Genomic DNA, 25,922 nt, shown 5'->3' on the forward strand with positions numbered 1-25,922 from the left:
ACGAGCTGTGTATTCGCCTTTATCCGCAGCAGAAACGAAAGTCTTCTATCACTGGGGGTCTAGCCGACGAGCTTAACAACAGGACGAGCTGCAAGAGCTTAGGTGAATTAAACCAAATACGAGCTGAGAGTACGCAAGCTGGGAGCATCTATTCGCACACAACCATTAATGATGAGATGCAACGTTTGTCGCCTGTCCTGTAGCTGATAGGGTGGTTTGCTATTAAATATTCTAATACAGCGAGAGAGTTACTTGAGCTATGTAGAATAGTGTTTTTAGTGGAAAATCCATAGATGAAACAAGTTGCCGATAAAAGTGTACGTACTATGTTGATTGGCGAAAATGTGTAGACCATAAACAAACTCAGGGGCCATTTTGAGCTCGCAGAATTTAGGAGTCGGTGGTCACCCCGTGGGTTACGCCTTGTCGAGGGTAGAACAGAAGTCATGTTAATTATTTTCGGTAGTACACCAATTTCATAAAACATTTGAGATCCCCACGGAATTGCCAAGCTTATTTCGAGTGCGAAAAGACAACATGACTTCAAGTTATGTTCCGTGTGTAGGATCATAGTTTACGAGAAATCCTCAATGCAGTATGAGGAAGGGCAGAGTAGTGGAGTTGTATGAGCTGTATGATGGTGTGGTAGTCTGTTACTCTTCTTTATCGCTTCCAAAACGAGGTGTTTGTCTTCTAGGAGGAAACAAAAACATCTACAAAAATATGTGCGCTTAAGATGTATTGCTGTAATTAACTAGAATGTGACCGGACTGTGTTATATGTGGGATACAAAGGTGTTGATACTCTTCAAAAACTGCTGAGCGATCCTTTCGGTGGCAGAAATTATGTCTGAGTTAGAATCTGTCTGCCAACGAACACTGTTAATGAATCATGTCAGTCTGAGTAAATGTATCAGCAGCATCTGAATCGTATACACAAATCCCAGCACCGTCTACCCATCTATACCATCGCATTCGTATCCCTAGATGTTGCTGTAGATCGTTGTGCGTGAACACCAATCCAGGCTATTTTTTTTAAAGTTATTTGTATTTAAGGACTTGCCCTTCTTTAAAGTGATTAGTTAACTTCTAATTTACACTTATCGTAGCAGTCCATTCTAACAATTACTCCTCAATAATTCTCGTATGAACATTCTTTTTAATTAGAGACTAAAACAAAAATAAAATAAAACAGTTATGACGAGGAGAGCTGCCCTGCTCTCAGTTTATGGTTTTCCGGTTGGCTTATATACATTAGCTTATAGCTGTCGTATTTCAGGAATCTGTAAGATTGATGACTGTTTCCGCTGCCTCTTTCAAGCGCAACTTCACTGTCGGATTGCTAGGACGCTCAAGAAACGCTCCCTCTGCTGCGAGAGTGCTTTGGGCTTGTAGAATATGTCTGGGAACCTGTGAGAGTGGAATTACTTCTTGGAGGGACACAGAATCATCCTGATAATTGATTTGATATTTTCTTGGTATTTTAATTAAATTTTCTGAACTATATTCAGTTATGATGTGTCAACTAACTATCAAAAGCGTGTTTTTAGCCCAAGAAGTTAATTTTGAGCGGAAACATCAACTAATTTTGACTTTTCATATCACTAGGACAGTGAGGGAGCACCAAATGCTGCATTTGGTCCCTAGGTCTATCTAAATGTCGTTGCCATGTAATGCGAAGGATGCATTAGTTCTATGTTCAAGTCTCCCAGGGGAATAGCATTTTGTCTCATAATAGACAAAGCTACAGCCATAGGCTTCCTGAACGTGGCCAACAAGTCATGTCAAAACGATCCTACCTGTAGCAAGAAAACTATTTTTTGACGTGATTTCTTCTATAGGACTCACTCCATACAAGGCACAAATGTTAGAGATTCGTCCACAGCTTTCACACCACTATTAAATCCAAAGAGAACGAAATGTACAAGTGTTAAACTTTCTTCAGTTTGACACTTTATTTTCTAAGACGTAAACAACGGTATTAACCTTGAAATAAGCTACGACCAAGATTTCAATGCAATAGCGATACTAGATCTTGAAATAAAAAAACCTTCATACTTATATGCCAAGCAAAATCACAACGAATGTATGGACCATCCTCCTTTTCCCGGATAAATTTTGCCCAAACACCTATAGTACTCCTCACGTCATATGCTGCTTGAACATTGGTTATGATGTCATCGTTGCTGCATGGTGTACACCGACACTGGAGACCAAACTACAATAGTAAATAATCTTGTGCTTGTCAATGTGAGAGCAGAAATGCCCACTGTATATCATACGCTCAAGACGCTGTCTCTCGTGATCACATAGACTTACGGCGACTACCGTGATGTGGTCATAGGCACGTAGAGCAGAAGTTGTTCTGATCAGTCGGGCAGGCACGTGGTCTTTCCCGAAACCGTTTTCCCAAAGTTTTACTGATTTTGCCGGGTTAGGAAGAAGTAAATTATCTCTGAGTTTAGAACATATTGATACTGTTAGTAGAGAAACGAGCTGTGGTTAACTGAACTATGGAAAAATCGTGTTAGTAACACATCTTTTTTTTTTTTTTTGCATTGCACGACGTTTACCACTAGTAAATAGCGTAGCAGAGTAGCTCAAGTAGAAAGCAATAATTTCTGCGAAAACTTACACATTCTACACTGACAGCTGTTTTGGATGGCCGTTATGTGATTTTATTTCAGTGGTTGTAAAATAACCGAAACCGGTCATATGAATAATAAAAAATTTGCAATCAAGACGGATTTAAAGTAACATTATAAAATCACTGATTGCTGTTATCCCATAAGACATTATGTCTGTTTTTGCAAAATCCTTGTCTTCTTTGTGTTTCACGTTAGTCACCCTCACTGTAAGTAGACTGAGCCTTAGCGTTTCCCTTTTCAGATTTTGTATCTTTCCTATCACGCTCAAGCTTCTGACATGGTCATTCATCAACTTAAAACACATAACAGCGGAGACACTTTGTGTGATCATATCTTGGTAGTCTTTCTCCTCTCTCATTACTACTGTCGAGCACACATCAGGAATCTATCTGTTTATCTGTATCCGTTGTTTGCCACATCCCGTGTACTAATAAAGCAAGCTGTCTTTCCTAAATACGTCCTGATTCTTTGACAAAAACTTGTTTTCCTCCAGGCTGCCCCTCAGGAATCTATCTGTTTATCTGTATCCGTTGTTTGCCACATCCCGTGTATGAATAAAGCTAGCTGTCTTTCCTAAATACGTCCTGATTCTTTGACAAACACTTGTTTCCCTGCAGTAATGTCGTGACATTTTAGCTTAGCAAATACTCTAGGATCCTGCAGTAGATAGACGTCAGTTGTACTGGTCTGTAATTTCGTGCACAAGGACCTTTATTTTTTTGTAAACAGGAGTGAAGTGCAATGTTTTTAAGTAAAACAAGACAGTTCGCTACTCATACATTATCGATAATGCTTCACACACAGGATGAGAATTCATAGTCCGTGACTCCCCATAGTGAATTACAGCCTGTTTGTTACATTAATTTCCTTGTTTCATCGAATCACCATTAACCAGCGGCCTTTGTTACCAACTGCAAAAATCACTGATTGCTACGTAGCATGTGAAAGTTGCTGAATTGGACGGGTTACTCCTGTAACTTAAATATCAGATCAGAAGATTGTTCTGAATGAACCGAAACCGGTCATATGAATAATAAAAAATTTGCAACCAAGACGGATTTAAAGTAACAAGACAAGGATTTCTGGTCAGAATGGTATAGAGTGATATTAAGAGCAATGGAAAATGTTATAACGGTAGTAGGATTCGTTATGAATAATAAGGCATGGTGAACAGTGAGTAACTGTGAATAGTTCGCTGATAGGGTTGTTCTCATCACAATCGATAGCAAACTAACAAGGATGACAATGTTTCAGATATACGCATTTACGTCGCAAGCCGACGATGAAGAAATAGAGAAAGTATATGAGGATATTGAACGGGTAATTTAGTACGTGAAGGAAGCTGAAAATCTAATAGTCATGCGGAACTGGAATGCAGTTGCGGGGAAGGGAGAAGAAGAAAGGGTTACGGGAGAATGTGTGCTCGACAGTAGTAATGAGAGAGGAGAAAGACTAACTGAATTCGGCAATGAACATCAGTTGATAATAGCCATCACGTGACCAGAAGTAGACGAAGTTAAGGAATTCGGCTACCTATGCAGCAAAATAACTCAATACAGATGGTGCAAGGACTATCGCTGAAACAAATGACATTCCTGGTCAAGAGAAGTCTGCTAGTATCAAACATTGGTCTTAATTTGAGGAAGGGATGTTTGAGAACGTACGTTTGGAGCACAACATTGTTTGGTAGTGAGACATGAACTGTGGAAAAAACAGAACAGAAGAGGATCGAAGCCTTTGAGATGTGGTGTTACAGAAGAATGTTGAAGATTATGTGGACCGATGAGGTAAGGAATGAGGAGGTCCTCCGCAGAATAGACGAGGAAAGGAACATATGGCAGACACAAGAAGAAGGGACAGTATGATAGTACATCTGTTTAGACATCAGGGAATAACTTCCATGGTGACAGAGGGAGTGGCAGAGGTTCGCTAAGAACATACAATAGGGTTACAGATAGGAAGATGCTGCATAGAATGCTTTTGCCAGTCAAGAGAGCAAAGCGTGATGACGACTATCTCAGGCTCGAAACTATTAATGGTATAACAAAATCATTTCAAGAAAACTTGTGGCTGTTTGCAATATTTGTTACAGTGTAATTTACTGAAACAGCTGCGATGTTCTCCAGCAAAAATCGATAAAATAATAACTACAATTTATTTTTTATCATCGACACGAATTACATAAGAAAATTCTGAAGTTCCTGGATCAAGTTTTTCTTTGCGGCTATGTCGCAGCTTGTAAAACTACAGTTTTTGCCCTCTTTTCATCCGAAAATGAAAGAAAATGCTTAATTTTGGTACCAAATATCCGCCACCAAGCAATGTACCAAGCACATGTATATGTGGACGTAACAGGGAGAACGGAATTAATCAAAAAATGTGTAGTTTGGAGGGTAGTGGTAACTGTTTCTGTGAGTCCATTGTCGAAAACTGTCAGACAAAAATTCTGTGTAAAGGTGTACACACTTTTCATTGTGCATACGATCTCAAGTACTTGATTTGATACAAAAATTAAAAATGAGCAGATAAATGTCTCACTGAAACTATATATTTGTAGATAGTTGAACGTATAAATCGTAACAGATCAGGCTAAAATTTCAGACAGTTAAATTACTAATGAAAGTGACCACTGTGGTGAATCGACTGTTCCGGGGGTGTTACATCTAGATGATGTATAGTATGTGCAGAGATTCCTCGAATCGCACGCTTCAGCTAAAGGCGCCCGTTTCGATAACAGTGAGTACCTGTTAAAGGAATTCTTCACTTGTTCGTACTGTAAAAAAGTTCAGGGAGACACCTAGCTCAGTTGAGCACTTGGTTACCACGATTCGCCACACATTCAGAGAGATGCATTATACAAAATGTAGGTAGATTTGAGCTGCTTCTAACGACGCATATTACGGTGTGTCTGATGTTGCGAGTTTAGAAGCTTGAACAGTGAAGATTCCGAATGCACTTAATAGTAGTTAGCAATTTACTTACCACAAAATTCCAATGGACGAACTTTATTATCACCATGACTGACACTGAAAAACTTATAAGGCATGCTGGCGTAATTTTTACAGCACTTTCATGTGTAGATTGGCGGAAAATGTCGAAATTATACCTGTGCTTGTCGTGAAGAAACCGGCTGCATGATTTTCCACAGGCAGCGATGGCTGTTACAGTTCATAAACTCAGTGCACGAACGCCATCCCGGCACATTTAGTTTGTGTAAAATGCGTACCGTCGTTTTAACGACGAGTATCGCAAGCGATGTCATTTTGAGTAAGTAGTCTCGTTTCTTGAATCGCAATCGTCAACTTGACTCAGCATCCGCTACGCACCCACTTTAAGTAGGATCGTTATTTATTTATGTGATGATATTCTGAAATATTTCCTTGTGAAATTCAGTGCATATGTCTATGGGACAGAAAACCAGGGCCAACAGTACTAACAATACAACAATACTAACGAAAGAGCAACCAGTAAAACGGTGTTCACGTAAGATTTACAATTTTGATGTGCAGAGGAGTATAATACAGCAGTCAGACACAATATTGATTGTAGCTGCCTAGTTAGTGAATTTCCCTCATCTTCAAAATGAAACGCACAATTGCAAATCCAATACAATTATCCACTGTTTGGGAATGTATACAGAGAATCTGTAGTCTCGAATCTGCAGAAAGACCGAGCAGGATATAATAATTACACTGATGCTTTTCAATGACCTGGTCATAGTTGTAAGCGATAGAGAGGTATTTCGGGACACTGTTAATAGGTACTATGAGTCGAGAAACAGATTTAAATTAGAAATTAATGCGATGTAAATTGAAGTAATGAGTCTTGTAGATCTCCATTTTGGTGCTGAGAAACTAAAATCCATCGTGGAATACATGGGTATCAATGTGACGGAATCTATAGCGTTTAGCAAGTTTGTCCATTTCATGTTACAAAATTCATGATTCGAAGCTCTCTGTTACAGAAATGTTGAACTCTATACTCCCTTGTACACCTCAGATTTGGTGTTCATATCGGAGACCTTACAAGAAACTGGACAGTTTCCATTTGAAACGTGTCGGGTACATATTTCACATTGAGATCTGTGTCCTATTGAGGAACGCCGATATGCTAAAGTGTATATGCACTGAGACTCTCCTGAGATATGGTACCAGCAAAGTTGGACGCATATCTAAAACGAATGTACGATCACTCCCCGCTATAGATCTTTAACGGAGAGCTACGAACTAAAACGTGACAGGTTGGAATACAGAGATTTTGCTTCAACGACACAGCCAAACGTAACGTGAGACACTGGACCAAGACACGGAAGAGCTTGGAAAGTTCTCTGTCAGGCAATCAAAATGGATCTAAATGGCACACATATAGATGCAAGTATTCATTAAAACAAATCTACAAAGGAAAGGCAGGTGGAATGCAATGAAAGTAGGTCAAACTACAGTGTAATGCAATTTGAACTCTCTCCAGAATGCGATACACTCACATTTGTGACAAAAAATGGACCCACAGGTCATTCAAGGGCTAAAGAAAATAAAACAAAAGAAAACACAAGTACGTCACGTATATACAAATACAGTGTGTCTCAAGCCAAATTAAAAAGACCGTATAGGATTTCAAACAGACAATAATATGGTAAGGAAGCAATGGTTAGAAATTAATGCTTCTGGCGGCGCAAGGTTTGAAATGAACAGCGTGCGAGAGGCACGTATTTGAAAACTACTTACATTACATAACGAAAAGTTACCTGACGATTCTGTAGTGACAGCGCTAGTTTGAAAAACAAAACAAGCTGGCCTGTGACGCGCACTCGAGGTAATTCACTATTCCTTACAATTCGTGACTGTTTATACAAAACTGGTCTTCAGTAGTTATAGAACCCTGCATTCACGTATTTAATGTGGAACAGACGACATTTTCTCATTATTAGTGAGAGATTTGGGCGAGCCAGACACGTTGAAACTATTCCACCTGGTGCACATGATATAAGACACTGGCGAAATGCCCTCATACTTCAAGTAGAATGTAATTATTGCAACCCGAACATGGCAGGTTCAAGGCAGGACTTAACTTCTGAGGTCATTAGTCCCCTAGAACTTAGAACTAGTTAAACCTAACTAACCTAAGTACATCACACACATCCATGCCCGAGGCAGGATTCGAACCTGCGACCGTAGCGGTCTTGCGGTTCCAGACTGCAGCGCCTAGAACCGCACGGCCACTTAGAAGGCAGGTGCTGAGAGGTGCGAGTATTACCGAAATAACAGTTTAATAACTCATAGTGGCAAATACTGACACGAATTATTTGTAGAAGAATGGAAAAACAGTTATAAGGCGACCGCGAGGAAGAACGGTTTGAGTGCCGGAGAAATACAGGAACGCGCGAGGCATTACTGAGCCTACGACTTAGCTTAGAGGATAGACGAAAGAAAGATAAATATATGTAGATTTAGAAACAGCCTTTGACAGTGTTACTCTAATAGACTCTTTGAAATTCTGAAGGTAACAGGGATACCATTTGTACGTAAACGTGACTGCACTTGTGAGAGGCGGACACGAAAGGGAAGCAGTGGTTGAGAAGAAAGTAAGAAAGTAATATTGTCTGTATTTTGAGCAAGCTGTAAAGAAGATCAAGGAGATATCTAGAAAATAATGTAAAGTCTCACAGGGAAAGAATAAAAACTTCGAAGCTCGTCGATGAGACTGTAAGAGACAGCAAAGGACTTGGAAGAATAGTTGAATGGAGTGCACAGCATCTTTAAAAGAGGTTATAGGATGAAAATCAACAGAAGTAAAACAAATGCAATAAAATGTAACCAAGTTATATCAGGTGATGGTGAGGTAATTAGGTTAGGAAATGAGGAGCTAAAAGTAGTAGATGGATTTTGCTATACGCATAGCGAAATAATTGGTGATGGCCAAAATAGAGATAACATAAAATGTACTGCGCAGGACATCTTACGGGAGTATGGATGAGGCTACTAGACGTGCCGCTGTCATTTCCACCACTTCCTGTTCCTGTCGCTAATGATTAGCAGGAAGAACTATTATCGGGAAGCCACAGTGTGAGCTGGAATCTCACCAGTTTTACGTTCATGAACTCTTCCCGAGCGTACGGAATAGGTTCCGAGATATGTGAGTGGCTCGAAGAATTCTTAACTGATAGAACCCAATATGTTATCCTCGATTGCAAGTGTTCATCAGAGACAAGATTACCGACAGGAGTGCCCCAGGGAAGTGTCATGGGAACACTGTTATTTTCTGTATTACATAAATGATATGGCGAACAAGCTGGGCAGCAATCTGCGGTTGTTTGCTGATGACACTGTGGCATAGAGGAAGGTGCCGAGGATGTGTGATTGTAGGATATTACAAGATGACTTAGACAAAATTTCTAGTTGGTGTGATGAGTGGCAGCTGGCCCTAAATGTTGAAAAATGTAAGTTAATGTGTATGAGTGGGAAAAAGAAACCCTTATGTCCTACTTGACACCGTCATGTCGCTTAAATATCTGGGCGTTACGCTGCAAAAGCGATACGAAATGGAACTAGCAAATGAGGACTGTGGTAGGGAAGGCGAATGGTTTATTGGGAGAATTTTAGAAAAGTGTGATTCATGTGTAAAGGAGACCGCATGTAGGACGTTAGCGCGACCTATTCTTGAGTCCCTCTGGAGTATTTGGGATCGTCAGCAGGTCGAATTAAAGGAAGACGTCGAACCAATTCAGAGGCGGGCTGCTTCATTTGTTGCCGGTAGGTTAGAACGACACGCAGGTGCTACGTTAATGCTTCGGGAACTCAAATGGGAATTCCTGGAGGGAAGGTGGCTTTCTTTTCGAGGAACACTACTGAGAAAATTTAGAGAATCGCCATCTGAAGCCCACTGCAGAACGACCCAGCTGCTGCCAACATCTCTCGTTCTATCTGCGAGTGGGACAGGAAAGAAAACGAGTAGTAATGGCACAGGGTACCCTCCGCCATCTACCGTACGAGTACTAATGGCACAGGGTACCCTCCGCCATCTACCGTACGGAAGCTTGCTGAGTAAGTAGGCGTAGATGCAGGGGTAATAATATACTAGTTGACTCTTCTTGGAACGTACGCCCTTAGAATCTTAATACTAACCAACACCGTGGTGCGCATCACGTGTCTTGTAACGTCTGCGGCTGCAGTTCGTTGTGCATCTCCTCGACGCTTTCGCGCTTACTAAATGAATGAGCCTGTAATGAAATGCGCTGTCCTTCTTCGGATCTTTTTTATTTCCCCTATCAATCCTATCTGGTACGGATACGACACTGACGATCAACACTCAAGTGTTGATAGACCGAGGTTTTTGTGAGCTACCTCCTTTGTGGGTGGACTATACTTGCTGAGGATTCTTTCAACGAATCTCTGTCTAGATCTGCCTTACCTGCGTGATCTTTCCTCTTTAAACCGCTCTGTAAGCGTACTCTTAGATACATTTGCGAGTGTTTCCACTGATTGTTCTGCAATTGTGAAATCATTCAATAACTGGTCTTTCTGCCTATTTGTAGGAAGTACATTACATTTGTTCGTATTGAGGATAAAATGCAAACCGCTGCGCCACGGCTCAATCCTGTGCAAATATTCCTGCATTTCAATGCAATTTTCTGACGTTGCGGTTTCTCCATATACACATCTTGAATGTTAATGCTCCGCAGCTTCCAAATTTTTATTAAAGCACATCTTCAACTCACTATGGGCTGTACGACAAATGTTTTATTTGCCAAAACTGATTTTCGAGTTTATAGTCCATCATCAGTTTCATCCGATCGGAAAAGAGCAAGCAGGTACAAAAAGATAAATTTATAACCTTACCTCACCGTAGTCACATTTTCGGCAAAATAAGTTATTTCTTTCGAAAAGCCGGCCTGCAAATTCACTCCAGGGCAGAGAAAAATGTGAGATCACGTCTTACACATAAGAGGCAAAAATATGTCTAATGGGTATACAGTAACATCTAGTGAATGCGGTAAATTTTACCTTGGACAAACAGGGAGAAACTTCAAGACGAGGATTAGAGAACGCATTACTGTTAATGAAGCGATTCCCTCAGCAATTAGCAATCTGTTAGTGATACTAACGAAAACATCACCATTCCACATAAAGGAGAAAAGGTAGATTATTAACTATTACAGAATAAACTGAAATATACACCCACATGAGAAAACAATCAGATGAAATACTTAATTAACAAGCAGAATTACTGGATAAGATGTATATACAGAATTTCAACAATGTCTACGTTCTGCATGTAAAATTGTCTAATTTAAAATGATATGGTATATTATTTTGCAATTTTATCCCTTTTTTAATATCCTTCCTTCACATTAAAGTTGTCAAAAAACTATAATTTATATACAGGAATATATGAATATGATATATATGAATATATGAATATGATATTGGAAATAACAGAAGCCAGGTAACGCAGACACTTTGATCTGTAAGATCCATGTTTACTTTTTATGGTTATCTCTATATTGTCTAAAATTTGAAAGCAGTAACATACATGACTATCTGTATACGTTATAGGATAGATTTCAGATCCTATCATATCAACAAACACGCAAGTCATTACTAAGAAGACTAATATTACTGGTACTAAATATGCAGTTATCATATTGTAGAAAGTGAAGTACATAAAGTTGTTTGTTGCTCTGTATCAGATGCCATGATGATGGAGTATAAACCCGAAATCCAGTTTTGGTAAATAAAACATTTCTAGTGCACCTCAAGGTGTATAGAAGATGTTTAATATATGCTATATATACAACATCCGAGGAAAGCTTCAAGGAACTTTCAGAACAGTGTCACTAACGAAGGACCCTCTGTGGTTCCTCCTTTAATGGCCGCTTGAACGTCGAAATGACAAATATCGAGGTATCACCTCCATGCGAACCAGATTTGGACTCCGAAACCAGTGATCATGTGAAAAATTTACTGGAAGCCACGGATCAGTGCAATCAGGCAGTCGTAGTAATTCTCTATTTCCAAAAAAAATTAGAATCGATGCGACATATTCGCTCATTATCAAAAATACAGTTGTATGTGGTACCAATCGCAATTCGTGTCTGGATTGAGGACCTTTTGCGAGAGGGAAAGCAGTATATTGTCTTGTACGGAAAGTGATCAAGAGATGTAAATGTAACTATGCCCAGAGAAGTCTGTAGCGACACTTACTGCTCGTCTTGTATATTAATGAGCTTGCAGATGATATTCATAGTAACGTCAAACTTTTCGCAGATGATGCAGTTATCTATAATGAAGAACTATATGAAGAAAGTGCCCGAATGTCAATTAGATCTTGGTAAGATTGGAAATCGTGGAAAGGTTGGCAGTTGCTGTAAATGTGAAAACTGTAAAATTGTACATGACACCAAACGAAGAAACGTGGTATGTTATGGCTACAGTATCAGTGAGTCGTAAATGAAATCGATCAGCTCATACAAATACCTTGGTGTGACACTTATTAGGAATACGAAATGGAACGATTACGTAGACTCAGTGGTAAAGGAGGTGGTTAAGCGGGTGACAGACTTACATTGAAATTGGTTCAAATGGCTCTGAGCACTTAACATCTATGGTCATGAGTCCCCTAGAACTTAGAACTACTTAAATCTAACTAACCTAAGGACATAACACAACACCCAGTCATCACGAGGAAGAGAAAATCCCTGACCCCGCCGAGAAGCGAACCCGGGAACCCGGACGCGGAAAGCGAGGACGCTACCGCACGAACACGAGCTGCGGACATACTTACAGTCATTGGTAGAATATTAGGAAAATGTAATCAGTCTACAAAGGAGATTGCTTACGAATCACGCAGTTGACCCATCATAGAATATTACTCGAATAGGAGTAAAGACAGTCTATAGAGAAGGGTGGCACGAATGCTAACATGTTTATTTTACTCATGGGAGAGTGTGACAGATATGCTGAAGAAACTGAACTAAGAGATATTTGGAGATAAACGCAGCCGATCCTGACGAAGCTTTCTTACAAAGGTTCAAGAACCGGCTTTAAACGAAGGCTCTAGGAATATACTACAACCACCTGCCTACTGTTCAAATGGAATACGAAATGGAACGATTACATAGACTCAGTGGTAAAGGAGGTGGTTAAGCGGGTGACAGACTTACATTGAAATTGGTTCAAATGGCTTTGAGCACTATGGGACTTAACTTCTGAGGTCATCAGTCCCCTAGAACTTAGAACTACTTAAATTTAACTAACGTAAGGATATCACATACATCCATGCCCGAGGCAGGATTCGAACCTGCGACCGTAGCGATCGAGCAGTTCCAGCCTGTAGCGCCTAGAAGCAAAGTCACTGGACCTGATGGGCTAACAATACAGTTATGCGAAAGAATTTGCTCCTATTCCAACAGCCGTGTACCGCATCGTTCCTAGCGACTGGAAAAAAGAGCAGGTCATTCCCGGCAGATCATCGAAGTTAAGCACCGTCGGGCTGGGCTAGCACTTGGGTGGGTGACCATCTGGTCTCCATAGCGCTGTTGGCAATAGGGGTACACTCAGCCCTTGTGAGTCAAACTGAGAAATAGTGGTTCCGGTGTCGTAAACTGACATACGGCCGGGAGAGCGGTGTGCTGACCACATGCCACTCCATATCCGCATCCAGTGACGCCTGTGGGCTGAGGATGACGCGGTACCGTTGGGTCTTCATGGCCTGTTCGGGAGGAGTTTAGTCTTTTTTAGTTCGACCAATATACCCCTTCAAGGATATGGCTACCACTTTATCAGGTGAACTTATTAATCGCAGCATTTCATCAGTGGACACGCGATTGATAAGGCAGAGCGGTGGCCGCTGTGGCCGAGCGGTTCTAGGCGCTTCAGTCTGGAACCGCGCGACCGCTATGGTTGTAGGTTCGAATCCTGCCTCAGGCATGGATGCGTGTTATGTCCTTAAGTTAGTTAGGTTTAAGTAGTTCCAAGTTCTAGGGGACTGATGACCTCAGATGTAAAGTCCCATAGTGCTCAGAGCCATTTGAACTATTTGATAAGGCAGCAACCACTAACTGTAGGTCTCGGCGGTGGCATTTCGCTCGACCGGCGGATGGCGGCCGGCGCCGGTGAGTCTGCAGGGATGCAACGCCGCCCTCCGGTGGACTCCCGCGCCGTGCCTTGCGCCGGCTGGAACGGCTGCCGCTGCCGCGTTTTTGGGTGTCGCCGCAAGAAGTGAACTCGGCGCGCCGGCGATTTTTAGTCGGTACCGGCAGCTGAGCGGCTCTTCGTCCCGTGGTTTCTTACACGCGCCCTACTTCTGACTGCCAGTTCCTTTCCTTACTGCCGGCACGCTTGCGCCAGTGTGCTCCTGCTATACAGTTGCCTCTGAGATCTCTCGCGCGCAAAAAGATAGCAACGGTTTTGTAACAGTGTGGCGGGACAATGCCCGAGAGGGGCAGCGGTGGAGTCTCGGATAGAGAGGAATAACGCTGGACCAGAGATTCCAAACAAAAGTCTAGAGACGAGTATGCCACGGAATGTGGAGAAGGGTGGGGACGCTTGACCGAAACCTTCTCCACCTCCTACCCCCGTCCCCACCTTAGGCCAGCTGCCCACAGCGGTACTTTCGCGGGATTGGGTGAGCTACTGGTATAAATACCGAGCGACGGGCAGAGTTCGGCATCAGTCGCAGCTCCACAGCGCCGACAAGCCCTCTCTTCCCTCTCTCTTCCTCCTCACTGCCGCCTTACGTTTCGTGAGAGTCTGCTCTTGGTAAGTTCAATTCTCCGTAGAAAATAATCTCTACAATGCGTGGAGTAACATGAAGAGCAAGTATGTCTTCGTGTCGCACTGAAATGTTAACGTGTGTCCGTATGTGTCAAGTGGAAAGATCTTCTCGTCTGCACATTTACGTTCGCAGTATATTTCAGTTTAACATATAGTGCTCAAGACCTTCATAATCAGCCGAGACTACTAGGCAACTAAGGGACGATAGATTAAAGCGCGATGTAGTGTTTAGGTCTTTAAATGATTGTGGGGACGACAGGCATTTACTTTGGAATGTGACATAAAGTATTTTGTAGAGTCATTTTCAACGTAGTAAAAATGTAATAATTTATTTGGTCATGACGTTGTACAGAAATAGAAGCAGTGTTTATTATTACTGGCCATGGCCATTCTCGCCCTTTAAGTTCATGTGGCTTCCAGTCGGGACTTCAGCTGCTAGATACTTTACTCCCGAGAAAAGATAACTACATAATCTCCTACGATTTTTCAAATTAGCTGTGTTCATGGCTTTTCGTCTATTTGCGATCAATTTCTAAGCTGTAAAGCTTCATCCTCAGGTACTTTAGCTTGGTAAGTGATCTCGTGTACTGCCGCAAGTACACAGCTTATAATGATTGACCATCCTGTAGCATTGTCACATAGGCATCCCCTGACGTTGTTACATAGATAACCTTCAGGAATGATATTCGAAAGTCTCTCCAACCAGTTTTATAATATTTGGATTGTTGAGAGAAACCTGCCAAAGCTAACTGTAGCTGTGACAGCGTCGATAGTTGTAACAGCATCTATGACTTATTCTGAGTCGACAACAAAATGTCACCAAGGGAAATTCTGTATGCTGTCGGCACATAAATTAAATACCTTCAAATGCCCTTAGTCATCTATGCTACATTTCTTTTATGTCTTGGTTCTATCTTCCTGTGCGATTCATTAACGATACCTCTACTCATAGCCCATATTGTATAAAGCAATTGTAAGTTAAGATATTTTCTAATGTAAATCATGAACTGATACTTTGCAGATCCTTGCTACATACAGACTAGCAACAAGATGAAGACCACAGGTGTCATCGCTCTAGTCTGTTTCGGTAAGTGGGAAGAACAGAGTCATAATTTTTGCAATTACATTTCTATGTCACACAATGTTCCTTATTCGATATTGTTTGCTTACGTCAACAGCCGTCGCCTTGTGCGAGGCAGCTCCTTCAGAAATTTCTGCAGCAGAAGTCAGGGTGAGTATCACAGCGTCACATGCTACATATTTAGTCTAGTTTCGTAAGACTATAACCAATGACAGTCCTTTTACGAGTGTGCCGCCACGTAGAAACGATATCACCTGCTTCTGCAAAATCCTAGGAGCACTGTGCACCCGTCGCTGAAGTTACTCAGTAGAGAACGAAAATCATTTCAGTTAGTATCAAGAGTTAAGACGAAATAAAGCTTTAAAATTCTCTAGTTCATAAACTTCTTGATTCTAGATTCACGTAAACTTGGATTCTTGAGAGGTGTGGCATTTAATGCAGCTTTTTCAGTTTTTAATAGGGTAGGATTTGGTAACATAAAAACGAATTTGCAACACTCATCTCGTTTAAGGTCAGTTCAGAGAAAAGTATTCATTTGTAATTCCTAAGGTTGCAGTTTTGGTTGCCGTTTCAGTTTCAGTAATTTAAAACAAATTGAGATCATTAGAGCCATTGTTCCTGTAATAGGCCATCTTAAAGTTCTGTGTCGCAACCTATTGCATGTAGGCAGATCCACGTTGCCAGAGTTTTCCTGCCTGGAGCGTAATCAATTCCTCCAGACGCAATAAACTGGGAATCGGCATTTATAACTGCTGACTCGCAATCGAGCAGTGTCGGACGTCCGACGTGGAACTCGTGTCAAGTCCACACCAACGAGCGTTGAGTTGTGCTCTCTTGTCATCGGTCATGTTCTCTTGTATGTTGCTCATGTATTGCGCCGCGGAAAAATTAAGTATAGCTAAACTCAAAGCATGTAGAAAACATTCTATTTTTAAACACGAGCTGTTATTAGCTGACGGGCCAAAATTCAAAATAATTTTTAACGACATAAAGCAGTTTAAATATTTCGTTACACTAACGGAAAGTAGTATACTGGTTTCATCTTATTTCAGAGCCTAGGTGGGACTCAGCGAAACTGTTAGGTTTCTATGACTATATGTCTGATTGAAGGTAAAGCGTCATAACTTATTAAACTAAAAATTGCGCCTGAAGGTAGTAGTTGTATTCAGGCTCCTTATACATAGCTAAGAAATTCAACATATTCTCGCGAAGAGTAACATAGAAGCAGAAACCAGTTACAATACAAAAAAGAAAGAAGTAATGTGAAACAGTGACTATAGATGTTGGCGTTGCGATTAAGTATGATGATATAGAACTACAATCTATCTGAGAGATAGTGTTGCGTAATTATCATGGGAATAGTTGGTTTGTAACAGCTTAAGGGGACAATGTATAGTAATGCTGCTAAGTTCATTGGCATGCATCGTATCTGATATTAAGAAGTTGACAACACATCATGTACCTCCACTTCAAGGGTTACGCTATGTATAATGATACAGTGACAAAACCCGTGTAACGTCTAGATTTTTTCCAATTTACATGTAGACTTCGAACCTTTGTCCATACCTAGAGTGGTTCTCCGAATTCTAAATAGTGAGACCCATACATGTTATTCTTCCTCACACTGATATGGCAGACGTAACAGTTTCTTACATATTGTGTGTCATTCGCTATTTTTATTTCAAAAGTACATGTTTCGGTCAATGTCGCCCATCTTCAGATGATACGTTGTAGTTAGAGAATAACCACTAGAAAAGCGACAATCAGATAACTGTCATATATGACTGACATACACGACCGTGAACTGTTACTCGGTAATTACGAAATATGATCTGAAAGTGGGCGATATTGCCCGAAACCGATCGTTTTGAAATGGAAACAGCCATCGACAGAGAGAAAAAAAGCTTATTTCGTGTATATGGCGATCGCAGATAATTCCCTGTGACAAATCTGCCCAGCTTTGGTAAAATAAAGAGTTTATTGCAAAACAAAAGGAGCAAGTGTTACAAATTAGCAGCCTTGGAGCCATATATGCAAAACTTCCTTTAAGAGACGTTGCTGGTATTCTATGCCGTAGACTTGAGTCAGTGTTTCACTTTACAGACGAGCAGCAATGTCCGAGTGCGTCGAGGCGTTGCTCTACTCAACAGGCGATTTGTTGAGGAGACCAAAGTACTCCCACTACCTGTTTTCCAGTACATTTATTCCACCCGTACGTTCCTTTGCTACGACCTGCCCACCACAAGCGCCTGTTTCCCCGTGTCACCTCGTCGAACTTACCTCATTGCCCCCACACCTCCACCTCGTGTCCCGGTGACGCGCCGCCACTCGGTGCTGCTGCCGCTTCCCGTGCCTCTGGCCGCTGACGGGTATCGCCCACAGGTGAAGCGCGACCACGGCGACGGCGGTGACGGCGGCTTCGAGTACGGCGGCTTCGGCGCGGCTTCGGGCCACCACGGCTTCGCCGGCGGCTTCGGCGGCGGCCACGGCGGCGGCCACGGCGGACACGGACACAGCATCGGCGCCGGACTCGTCTCGATCGCGCAGGGAGCCGTCGACGCGGCCAGGAACGCCGTCTCCAACCAGCACGAGGCGGCGGGGCAGGCCGCCTTCCAGGCCAAGAACCAGCTGGCGCAAAACGCCGCCGCCGCCGCCGCCACCGCGCAGGCCGCCCTCGCCGGCAAACAGGTGAGTCCAGCCCAGAGTTGAACGTGAAGCACCTAGTGCAGCAACTTCATCCACTCGTCACTAGTCCAGGCTTTTCACGCGGGTATTGCAGGTGAACATGTACTCACTCTGAGTCTTCAACAGCTGTGTCCCTTATGAAGAAGACATCACAGGTTCCTGCATCTGGCCGGCCGGAGTTGCCGAGCGGTTCTAGGCGCTACAGTCTGGAACCGCGCGACCGCTACGGTCGCAGGTTCGAATCCTGCCTCGGGCATGGATGTGTGTGATGTCCTTAGGTTAGTTAGGTTTAAGTAGTTCTAAGTTCTAGGGGACTGATGACCTCAGCAGTTAAGTCCCATAGTGCTCAGAGCCATTTGAACCATTTTGAACCTGCATCTGTTGACAGCACTTTTCTACTCGCTGGAGATAACCACAGTAGACTGCTTGGCTATTGTCAGTGAGTGCTGCAATCATTTTTAGAGCTATCGTGTTACATTGTATTTATGACAATAACTGTGTGCCACTTGTGATCACCAACTTCAAAGTAATGATACACAGCTGAAACGGAATAGAATACACTTTCACTGTAGGCCACCACCAGCAGATTGACACCATCCCTTCGTGTCTTTCCGTACTAGAGTCTCTGTTCTAAAAACCAGCCAATCAGACGCCAGAAGAGATGATAGAGGGATGATCTCGCCATGCATTCGGGGACAAGACAACGTAATTCTCAGTTGTTTCAAAATGTCCGCCACACACATCCAATGCATGATTACGACACATCATGTGTCGGCATCTTGAATTCATCCCATATTATAGAACACTAATGTCTCGAGTTTTTTGGCTATAATGTTTCCTCAGTAATCAACCTCACATTTGAGGTGTAGCAGAACTAAGAAGGAGGCCAAGTTGCTAAAATCATAACAACAGTTTCAGCTGTCTTGGTTGGTACCCTTCATCAGAGTAACAAAACTTTTATAGTACTCAGCATAATTCTACCAGCTAAATGTACCAAGCCACAGCAGTTTCTGTATCATGGAAAAATGTCGTAAATTACGAAAGTGTAACTTGTGACTTAGTTTCAAGTCACTATGGCGACACTTCAAGAAAAGAAAGGCAGGAAGATTATGGTTTACACTTCTGTCAGTCATTAGAGAAGTAGCACAAGCTGGGATTGGAGATGAAAGGATATTGGTCTTGTGATTTTCAGAGATAGTTTTCTGTTTTGGAGTTCACAGATTTTAGGGCAGAATTTCCATCACGGTGTGGGAAAGTAACTGAAACTGTATTATACCAAAATCAGCTTTGTTTTCGTATGAGACATTTCTGTAAATTATTTCAAGAGAACATGCCTGTCTCTTCACTGAATTATTATAATTTTTGTAAATAGTTTCATAAACTGAGGAGCCACAGTGGTGAGACACTGGAATCTTCTTGGGAAGGACAGTTCATATCGTTGCCCGTCCATCAAAACTTTTCATGATTTCACTAATTGGTTTAAGGTGAGCGCTAGTTGTCTTCTTCAAAGTGAGACAGCCGATCTCTACCGAGCGAGGTGGCGCAGTGGTTAGCACACTGGACTCGCATGCGTCCGACCATCCTGAATAGATTTTCCGCGATTCCTCTAAATCTCTTCAGGCAAATGCCAGGATGGTTCCTTTGAAAGAGTATGGCCCAATACTCCCATAATCCGATGGAACCGATGACCTCGCAGTTTGGTTGCCTCCCCCGAACCAACCAATCAACCGATCTCTCTCGCAAATTCAAGTTTGTGATCAGCCTCTAATGTCATTGCAGATGGGATGTTTACACTTATGTTGGTTACATTTTTCTTGCAAAGTGTCTCATACATTTTAAGCTGGACTAGGAGAGAGGAAAAGGAAGGGTGACATTGCTGATCTGACAGGTTTAATCTGTCGGGAAGTTTCTTTAGGGTGTACTTTCTGGCACGCAATGGGGTGACACGATGGTCTCGTTTTTGGTGAACAGGTGATAGTGGCTAACCTGTCTTCTTCAGAGTGAGACGCGCGGGATTAGCCGTGCAGTCTAGGGCGCTGCAGTCACGGATTGTGGTGCTGGTCCCAGAGGAGGTTCAAGTCCTCCGCCGAGCGAGGGTGTGTGTGTTTGTCCTTAGGATAATTTAGGTTAAGTAGTGTGTAAGCTTAGGGACTGATGACCTTAGCAGATAAGTCCCATAAGATTTCACACACATTTGAACATTTTTCAGAGTGAGACAGCCGACCTCCACCGAGCGAGGTGGCGCAGTGGTAGGCACACTGGACTAGCATTCGGGAGGACGACAATTCAAACCCGTGTCCGGTCATCCTGATTTAGAATCTCCGCGATTCCTCTAAATCTCTTCAGGCAAATGCCAGGATGGTTCAGTTAAAAGAGTATGGCTGACTTCCTTCTCAGTCCTTCCCTAATCCGGTGCAACCGATGACCTCGCTGTTTGGTCGCCTCCCCAACCAGTCAACCGTTCTCTCTCGCAAATTCGAGTTTGTGCCCAGTCTCTAATGGCAATGTAGATAGGATGTTTACCACTTTTATTGGTTACGTTTTTCTTGCAAAGTGTCTCATAGATTTTAAGTTGGACTGGGAGACAGGAAATAGGGAAGGATGACATTGCTGATCCGACAGGTTTATTCTGTCGGGAAGCCTCTTTAGAGTGTAGTGCCTGGCACGCAGTGGGGTAACACGATGGTGTCGTGTTCGGTGAGCAGGTGATCGTGGCTAACCTGGAGCAGCAGACGCGCGACACGCACGCCCAGGTGGAGTCGGAGCTTCTGCAGCTGGAGCAGGCGCAGCGCGCCGCCACGGCCGCCTCCCAGGCCGCCGCCCAGGCGCAGCACCAGGTGCGCGCCGTCACCGCCGCCCTCAACGCCGCCCAGGCCGCGGCAGACCAGGCGCAGCGCGCTCAGCAGGAGGCACAGGTGAGCGCACCACGTGACACACTCTCATGAAACACGGCGACCCCCCAACAGTCTTACCAAACTTCAGCTGCTCTCTGGTTGGATGAGGCAGTCCCTATTACTCCTTCTCTCTGAAGAAGAGAAATTTGTTAACATCGAGCATAGATTTAAGTGTCAGGAAGTCGTTTCTGAAAGTATTTGTATGGAGTGTAGCCATGTATGGAAGTGAAACATGGACGGTAAATAGTTTGGACAACAAGAGAATAGAAGCTTTCGAAATGTGGTACTACAGAAGAATGCTGAAGATTAGATGGGTAGATCACATAACTAATGAGGAGGTATTGAATAGGATTGGGTAGAAGAGGAGTTTGTGGCACAACTTGACTAGAAGAAAGGACCGGTTGGTAGGACATGTTCTGAGGCATCAGGGGATCACAAATTTAGCATTGGATGGCAGCGTGGAGGGTAAAAATCGTAGAGGGAGACCAAGAGATGAATACACTAAGCAGATTCAGAAGGATGTAGGTTGCAATAAGTACTGGGAGATGAAGAAGCTTGCACAGGATAGAGTAGCATGGAGAGCTGCATCGAACCAGTCTCCGGAATGAAGACCACAACAACAACAATTGTAGAACTACTGCAGCCTACTTTCACTTGAACCCATTTACTATAGTCAAGTCTTGGAATTCCTCTACAAATCTTACCCACAGTCTTACCTTCAGAATTAACGATTGATTCATGCCTTGGCATGGTCAGTCCCTCTTCGTTAGTTATTCAACCTACACATCTAATCTCCTACAATCTTCTGTAGGAAGAATGCATAAGTTACACGTGTTGTTGGGGGCGAGCTATTGTTGCAATTTTGTTATATTGGAAGCCACGATTGCTTGATATGAAATGACCAGTTTGGGCAGTAATCTGAAGATGATTGCCAGTTACTGTCAAACTAGTCACGAAATAAACTATTTCACATCAAGTGATCTTGGCTTCTAATATTACGAATTAGAATACATAAGATTAGTTTGGCTGGATAAATAACGAAGAGATACTGAGCAAAGCCAAAGTAAACGGAAATTTATAGCGCACACTTCTTATCTGTATGGCTTATAGTTCACATTTTTCTTCTATATTAGGCTACACTTCAGTGAAATACTAACATAGATAACCTAAGAACTAAATTTTAATTCAATGTTGACCTGCTTCTGGAAACTGTTTCTCGTTATTGCCAGTCTGCATTTTATATTCTCTAGACTTCTGGCGCCATCAGTTACTTTGACACCTAAACAGCGAACCTCGCCTACAAAGTTTAACCTATTTTCCTCACAATCACCTGACTTTATTCAACTACGTTCATTTTGTTTTCGTTGATGTTAATCTTAACCTGGTTACATGACAGTATTAAGTCTGTTCAACTAACCTTCCAAATTCTCTGCAGTCTCTGACAGGTTTACGATAGTCTCCCTACTGCTGTGATTCTTTGCTGGTAGCTGATGTGACATTTAATTTTTATTCCATCCTTATTATCTATGATTACTAGTAGGATTTTGCTGAAGTGTGTTACTTGCAACAGGTATCATTCAGGCTTCTGAAGCCAGTACTGCTAGCTATGCAATATCAACTATTCTCTGTGCTTCTTTATCAGCGCAAATGTCTCCTGACATCTGTCTTTCTTGCATGCTCACTGCAAATCCTGCATTCTGTCCTTTACGTCTACTTCTGTTTCACTTCTGGAAGTCTCCACAGCCACTTATTTTGAGGAATTCTATAACCATTCGTATGTACCATATGGCCATAGTATTCCAATAGCCCCTATTCTATTTTTCTGCAAGTGTATCTTTTACATTACTTGCCTGATATCTTCGTTCATTAATATACCTGTTATTAAAGTTGTGCAACAGCTTCTGTAATGCATGACTTCCATAGTGTAGAATCTTTGTTTCAGTTTCTTTGCTACTGGCCAGACTTCTGTCACATATGTCTCAGTGATTCCCACAGAGCTCCCGTATAGACACTTCTTTGTAGCTTGGCACATTCTGTATTTCCATTGTACTCGAAATAGCTTCTTAATTACAATAATTTATTTCCGAATTTTCTTCTATACACCTTTATCATCTCTTCCATCCAATCTAAGTTTCACACCCTATTAACTGTATGAGATTCTTTTTAGTCTTACTCCTACCCATTATGTTACACCAGCATTTATGTACATACACTTCGTGATCAAGCTGTTCTAGAGGGTGGAACACCCGAATAGAGCCGTGGGGGTTCTGGGTTCAGTTCTGGGCAGTGGTGTGGATTCTTTTTTCGTCCAATCCGTCCGAGACAGCCACAGCTTCACTCAGCCTGCTGTCGAAATGAGTACCGTGGGTTTTTCGCTAGGGATAAAAGGCAGGCAGGGCGAGGGACCCACCAACCTTCCACCTTCTAGTACTGTGGCAAATGAAAAGGCTGCTTTCTATCTGATAGTCCAGTGAAGTGCTTGCATCGCAGAGTTTAACTTTCATCACTCTTAGCGTTCCCCGCGCTCCCAAGTATTCTAAACTCGTGACATATCTCCTTCTACATCAGCTGCAATCAGTTAGGCATTTGCAAACAGTGCACTATACTTGCTGATCCATACTTTGATATTCCTTCCAAAAGTTTTCAAAGGTGCTATCAATATATATTTCGAACACCGTGAGACATATGTATCAACCTTGTCCCAACCCATTTGCTAACTCCATTTTCTTACATATTTCGATTTATGTTTAGAGTCCTTACCAAGCTTTTACTGAACTGTCTACCTTAGCTTCCAGTACGTTTGTAGCCATGCGGGATTAGCCGAGCGGTCTATGGCGCTGCAGTCATGGACTGTGCGGCTGGTCCCGGGCATGGGTGTGTTTGCCCTTAGGATAATTTACCTTATGTAGTGTGTAAGCTTAGGGACTGATGACCTTAGCAGTGAAGTCCCATAAGATTTCACACACATTTGAACATTTTTCTTGAGTACGTTTGTAATTGTCACACAGTCATAAGAGTTCTTGGAGTTAATAAATACAATATGCCCATCTATTACGTAACTGAAAGGTGGAGGGGGGACAAAGGAAAAGAAAGGGAAGGAACTAATGATACCAGCGGCATTGGGACTACGCGGAATCAGCGGCGATGAATGAATACCTGGGTCCTCCTGCTTACTAGGCAGCTGGATTAACCACTGTGCAACCTGCACACAGTGCTCATGGGAAATGTGCAGACTATCTTGCCACCCCTCGCAGCTGACCCACACTCCAACCTAATGGCACCTATCTGCTGTCCACATCCATGCCTTTCTAGGTCGCTACTTTAAGATTCCTGCTGATCCCACACTGAAGGTTACGGATTCTTTGTCCATCTGGGCAAATTACGTGGGGATCTGTTCCATAAGCTGTAACTTCCCTTGCTTTACGTTGACACGTTGGTAATGTGTGGCCGCAGGGCGAGCTGGCCTCGCAGTCCAACATGGTGGCGGCGGCGCGCACGCGCCTGGGCCAGGTGGAGGGCCAGTTGCGCGACGCGCGCGCCGACCTGGAGGCGACGCAGCAGGCGGCGCTGCACGCGGCGGCCGCGGCCCAGGCTGCGCAGGCGAACGCCAACAAGCACGCGCACGGCCTACACGCCGGCTTCCACGGCGACGGTGGCGCCGGCGCCGGCTTCGGCGGCGGCTACCACTACTAGCCGGCGCCGCTGCGCGAGGTCCTCACGCTGGCCGGCTTCTGCGCGCTCACCGCCGCCGCCTTCCTGCTCGTCTGGCTCCTGGTGCTCGGGACGCGCCTGCTCGCAGCGCGGGACGGCGGAGGAGCGGCCTCTGCATAAGGATCTGAAGAACTCAGAGCCCGTTGCCAGTAACTTCGTACCCTGTAACTTATTTTATTTCCGAAGCTTTCCGCTCTACAATGCCTTACTGCTCGCTTACTGTCTTTCCACCTCTGTCTGCCTCTCAACTTGTGAGGGCCGTCGCGCGCATACTGCTTCTGATCGACTGTGAAGAAAGGCGATTACGTTGAAACGTATGTCGCAGTTTCTTACAGATTATTTTTATACTATTAATTATTATCTTATATGTTTTTATATGTTTTGTATCAACAACACATTGAAGAAAGTGTAAACTTTTGTGAATAAAAGTTATACATACGTTAAATCCGTCTTTCTTTTGAACAATATCGGTGCAAACCTCAACCTTCGAGGCTCCACATATGCATAGTCCTTAGAACGCCTACCTTGTGTGTTCTCGAATACGAAGTGCATTATGAGCACTGGCAACAATATAGTTCAAGCCATGTCATCCTCAGCTGAGGATGCGGATAGGAGGGTCGTGTGGTCAGTACACCGCTCTCCCGATCGTTACTATGGTTTTCTGTGACCGGAGCTGCTACCATTCGGTCGAGTAGCTCCTCAATTGGCATCACGAGGCTGAGTGCACCCCGAAAAATGGCAACAGCGCATGGCGGCCCGGATGGCCTCCCATCCAACTGCCGGCCACGCCCCACAGCGCTTAACTTCGGTGATCTGGCGGGAACAGGTGTATCCACTGCGGCAAGGCCGTTGCAATCTTTCAATAAGAGTGGTGAAAAGGCTTACTTTCGACTACGATTTCATTTTTGGTATAAAAATATAAATTAGCAGCATATGATTGTGTGCTCTCCTACGTCCAACACAACTCACTCTGATGCCCTACGGAATTTGTCTTTATAACACTAATGCCTTGAATACATGCAGGTTCGCCTCATTTGTGGAAGAATACTGCGAAGAAAGGAAAATATTTTCTATTTCCACAATCAGCCAGACAACCAGTAATTCTCTTTAAACAGACAACAAAATCGGTTTCC

At 43.1% G+C, this 25,922-nt stretch overlaps 1 protein-coding gene across 1 annotated transcript; it reads left to right on the forward strand.

Moving 5' to 3' along the window:
- Positions 1-14,320: 14,320 nt before the first annotated feature.
- On the forward strand, positions 14,321-25,234 carry LOC124796285 (glycine, alanine and asparagine-rich protein-like). Its single transcript, XM_047260404.1, has 6 exons — positions 14,321-14,403; positions 15,440-15,505; positions 15,597-15,649; positions 17,882-18,187; positions 20,890-21,099; positions 24,532-25,234. The coding sequence occupies exons 2-6, from the start codon at positions 15,469-15,471 to the stop codon at positions 24,769-24,771; spliced, it is 846 nt and encodes a 281-aa protein (XP_047116360.1). The 5' UTR covers positions 14,321-14,403; positions 15,440-15,468; the 3' UTR covers positions 24,772-25,234.
- The last annotated feature ends 688 nt before the right edge of the window (positions 25,235-25,922 follow it).

Source organism: Schistocerca piceifrons, chromosome 4 (assembly GCF_021461385.2).
Source record: "Schistocerca piceifrons isolate TAMUIC-IGC-003096 chromosome 4, iqSchPice1.1, whole genome shotgun sequence".
Classification (NCBI taxonomy): domain Eukaryota; kingdom Metazoa; phylum Arthropoda; class Insecta; order Orthoptera; family Acrididae; genus Schistocerca; species Schistocerca piceifrons.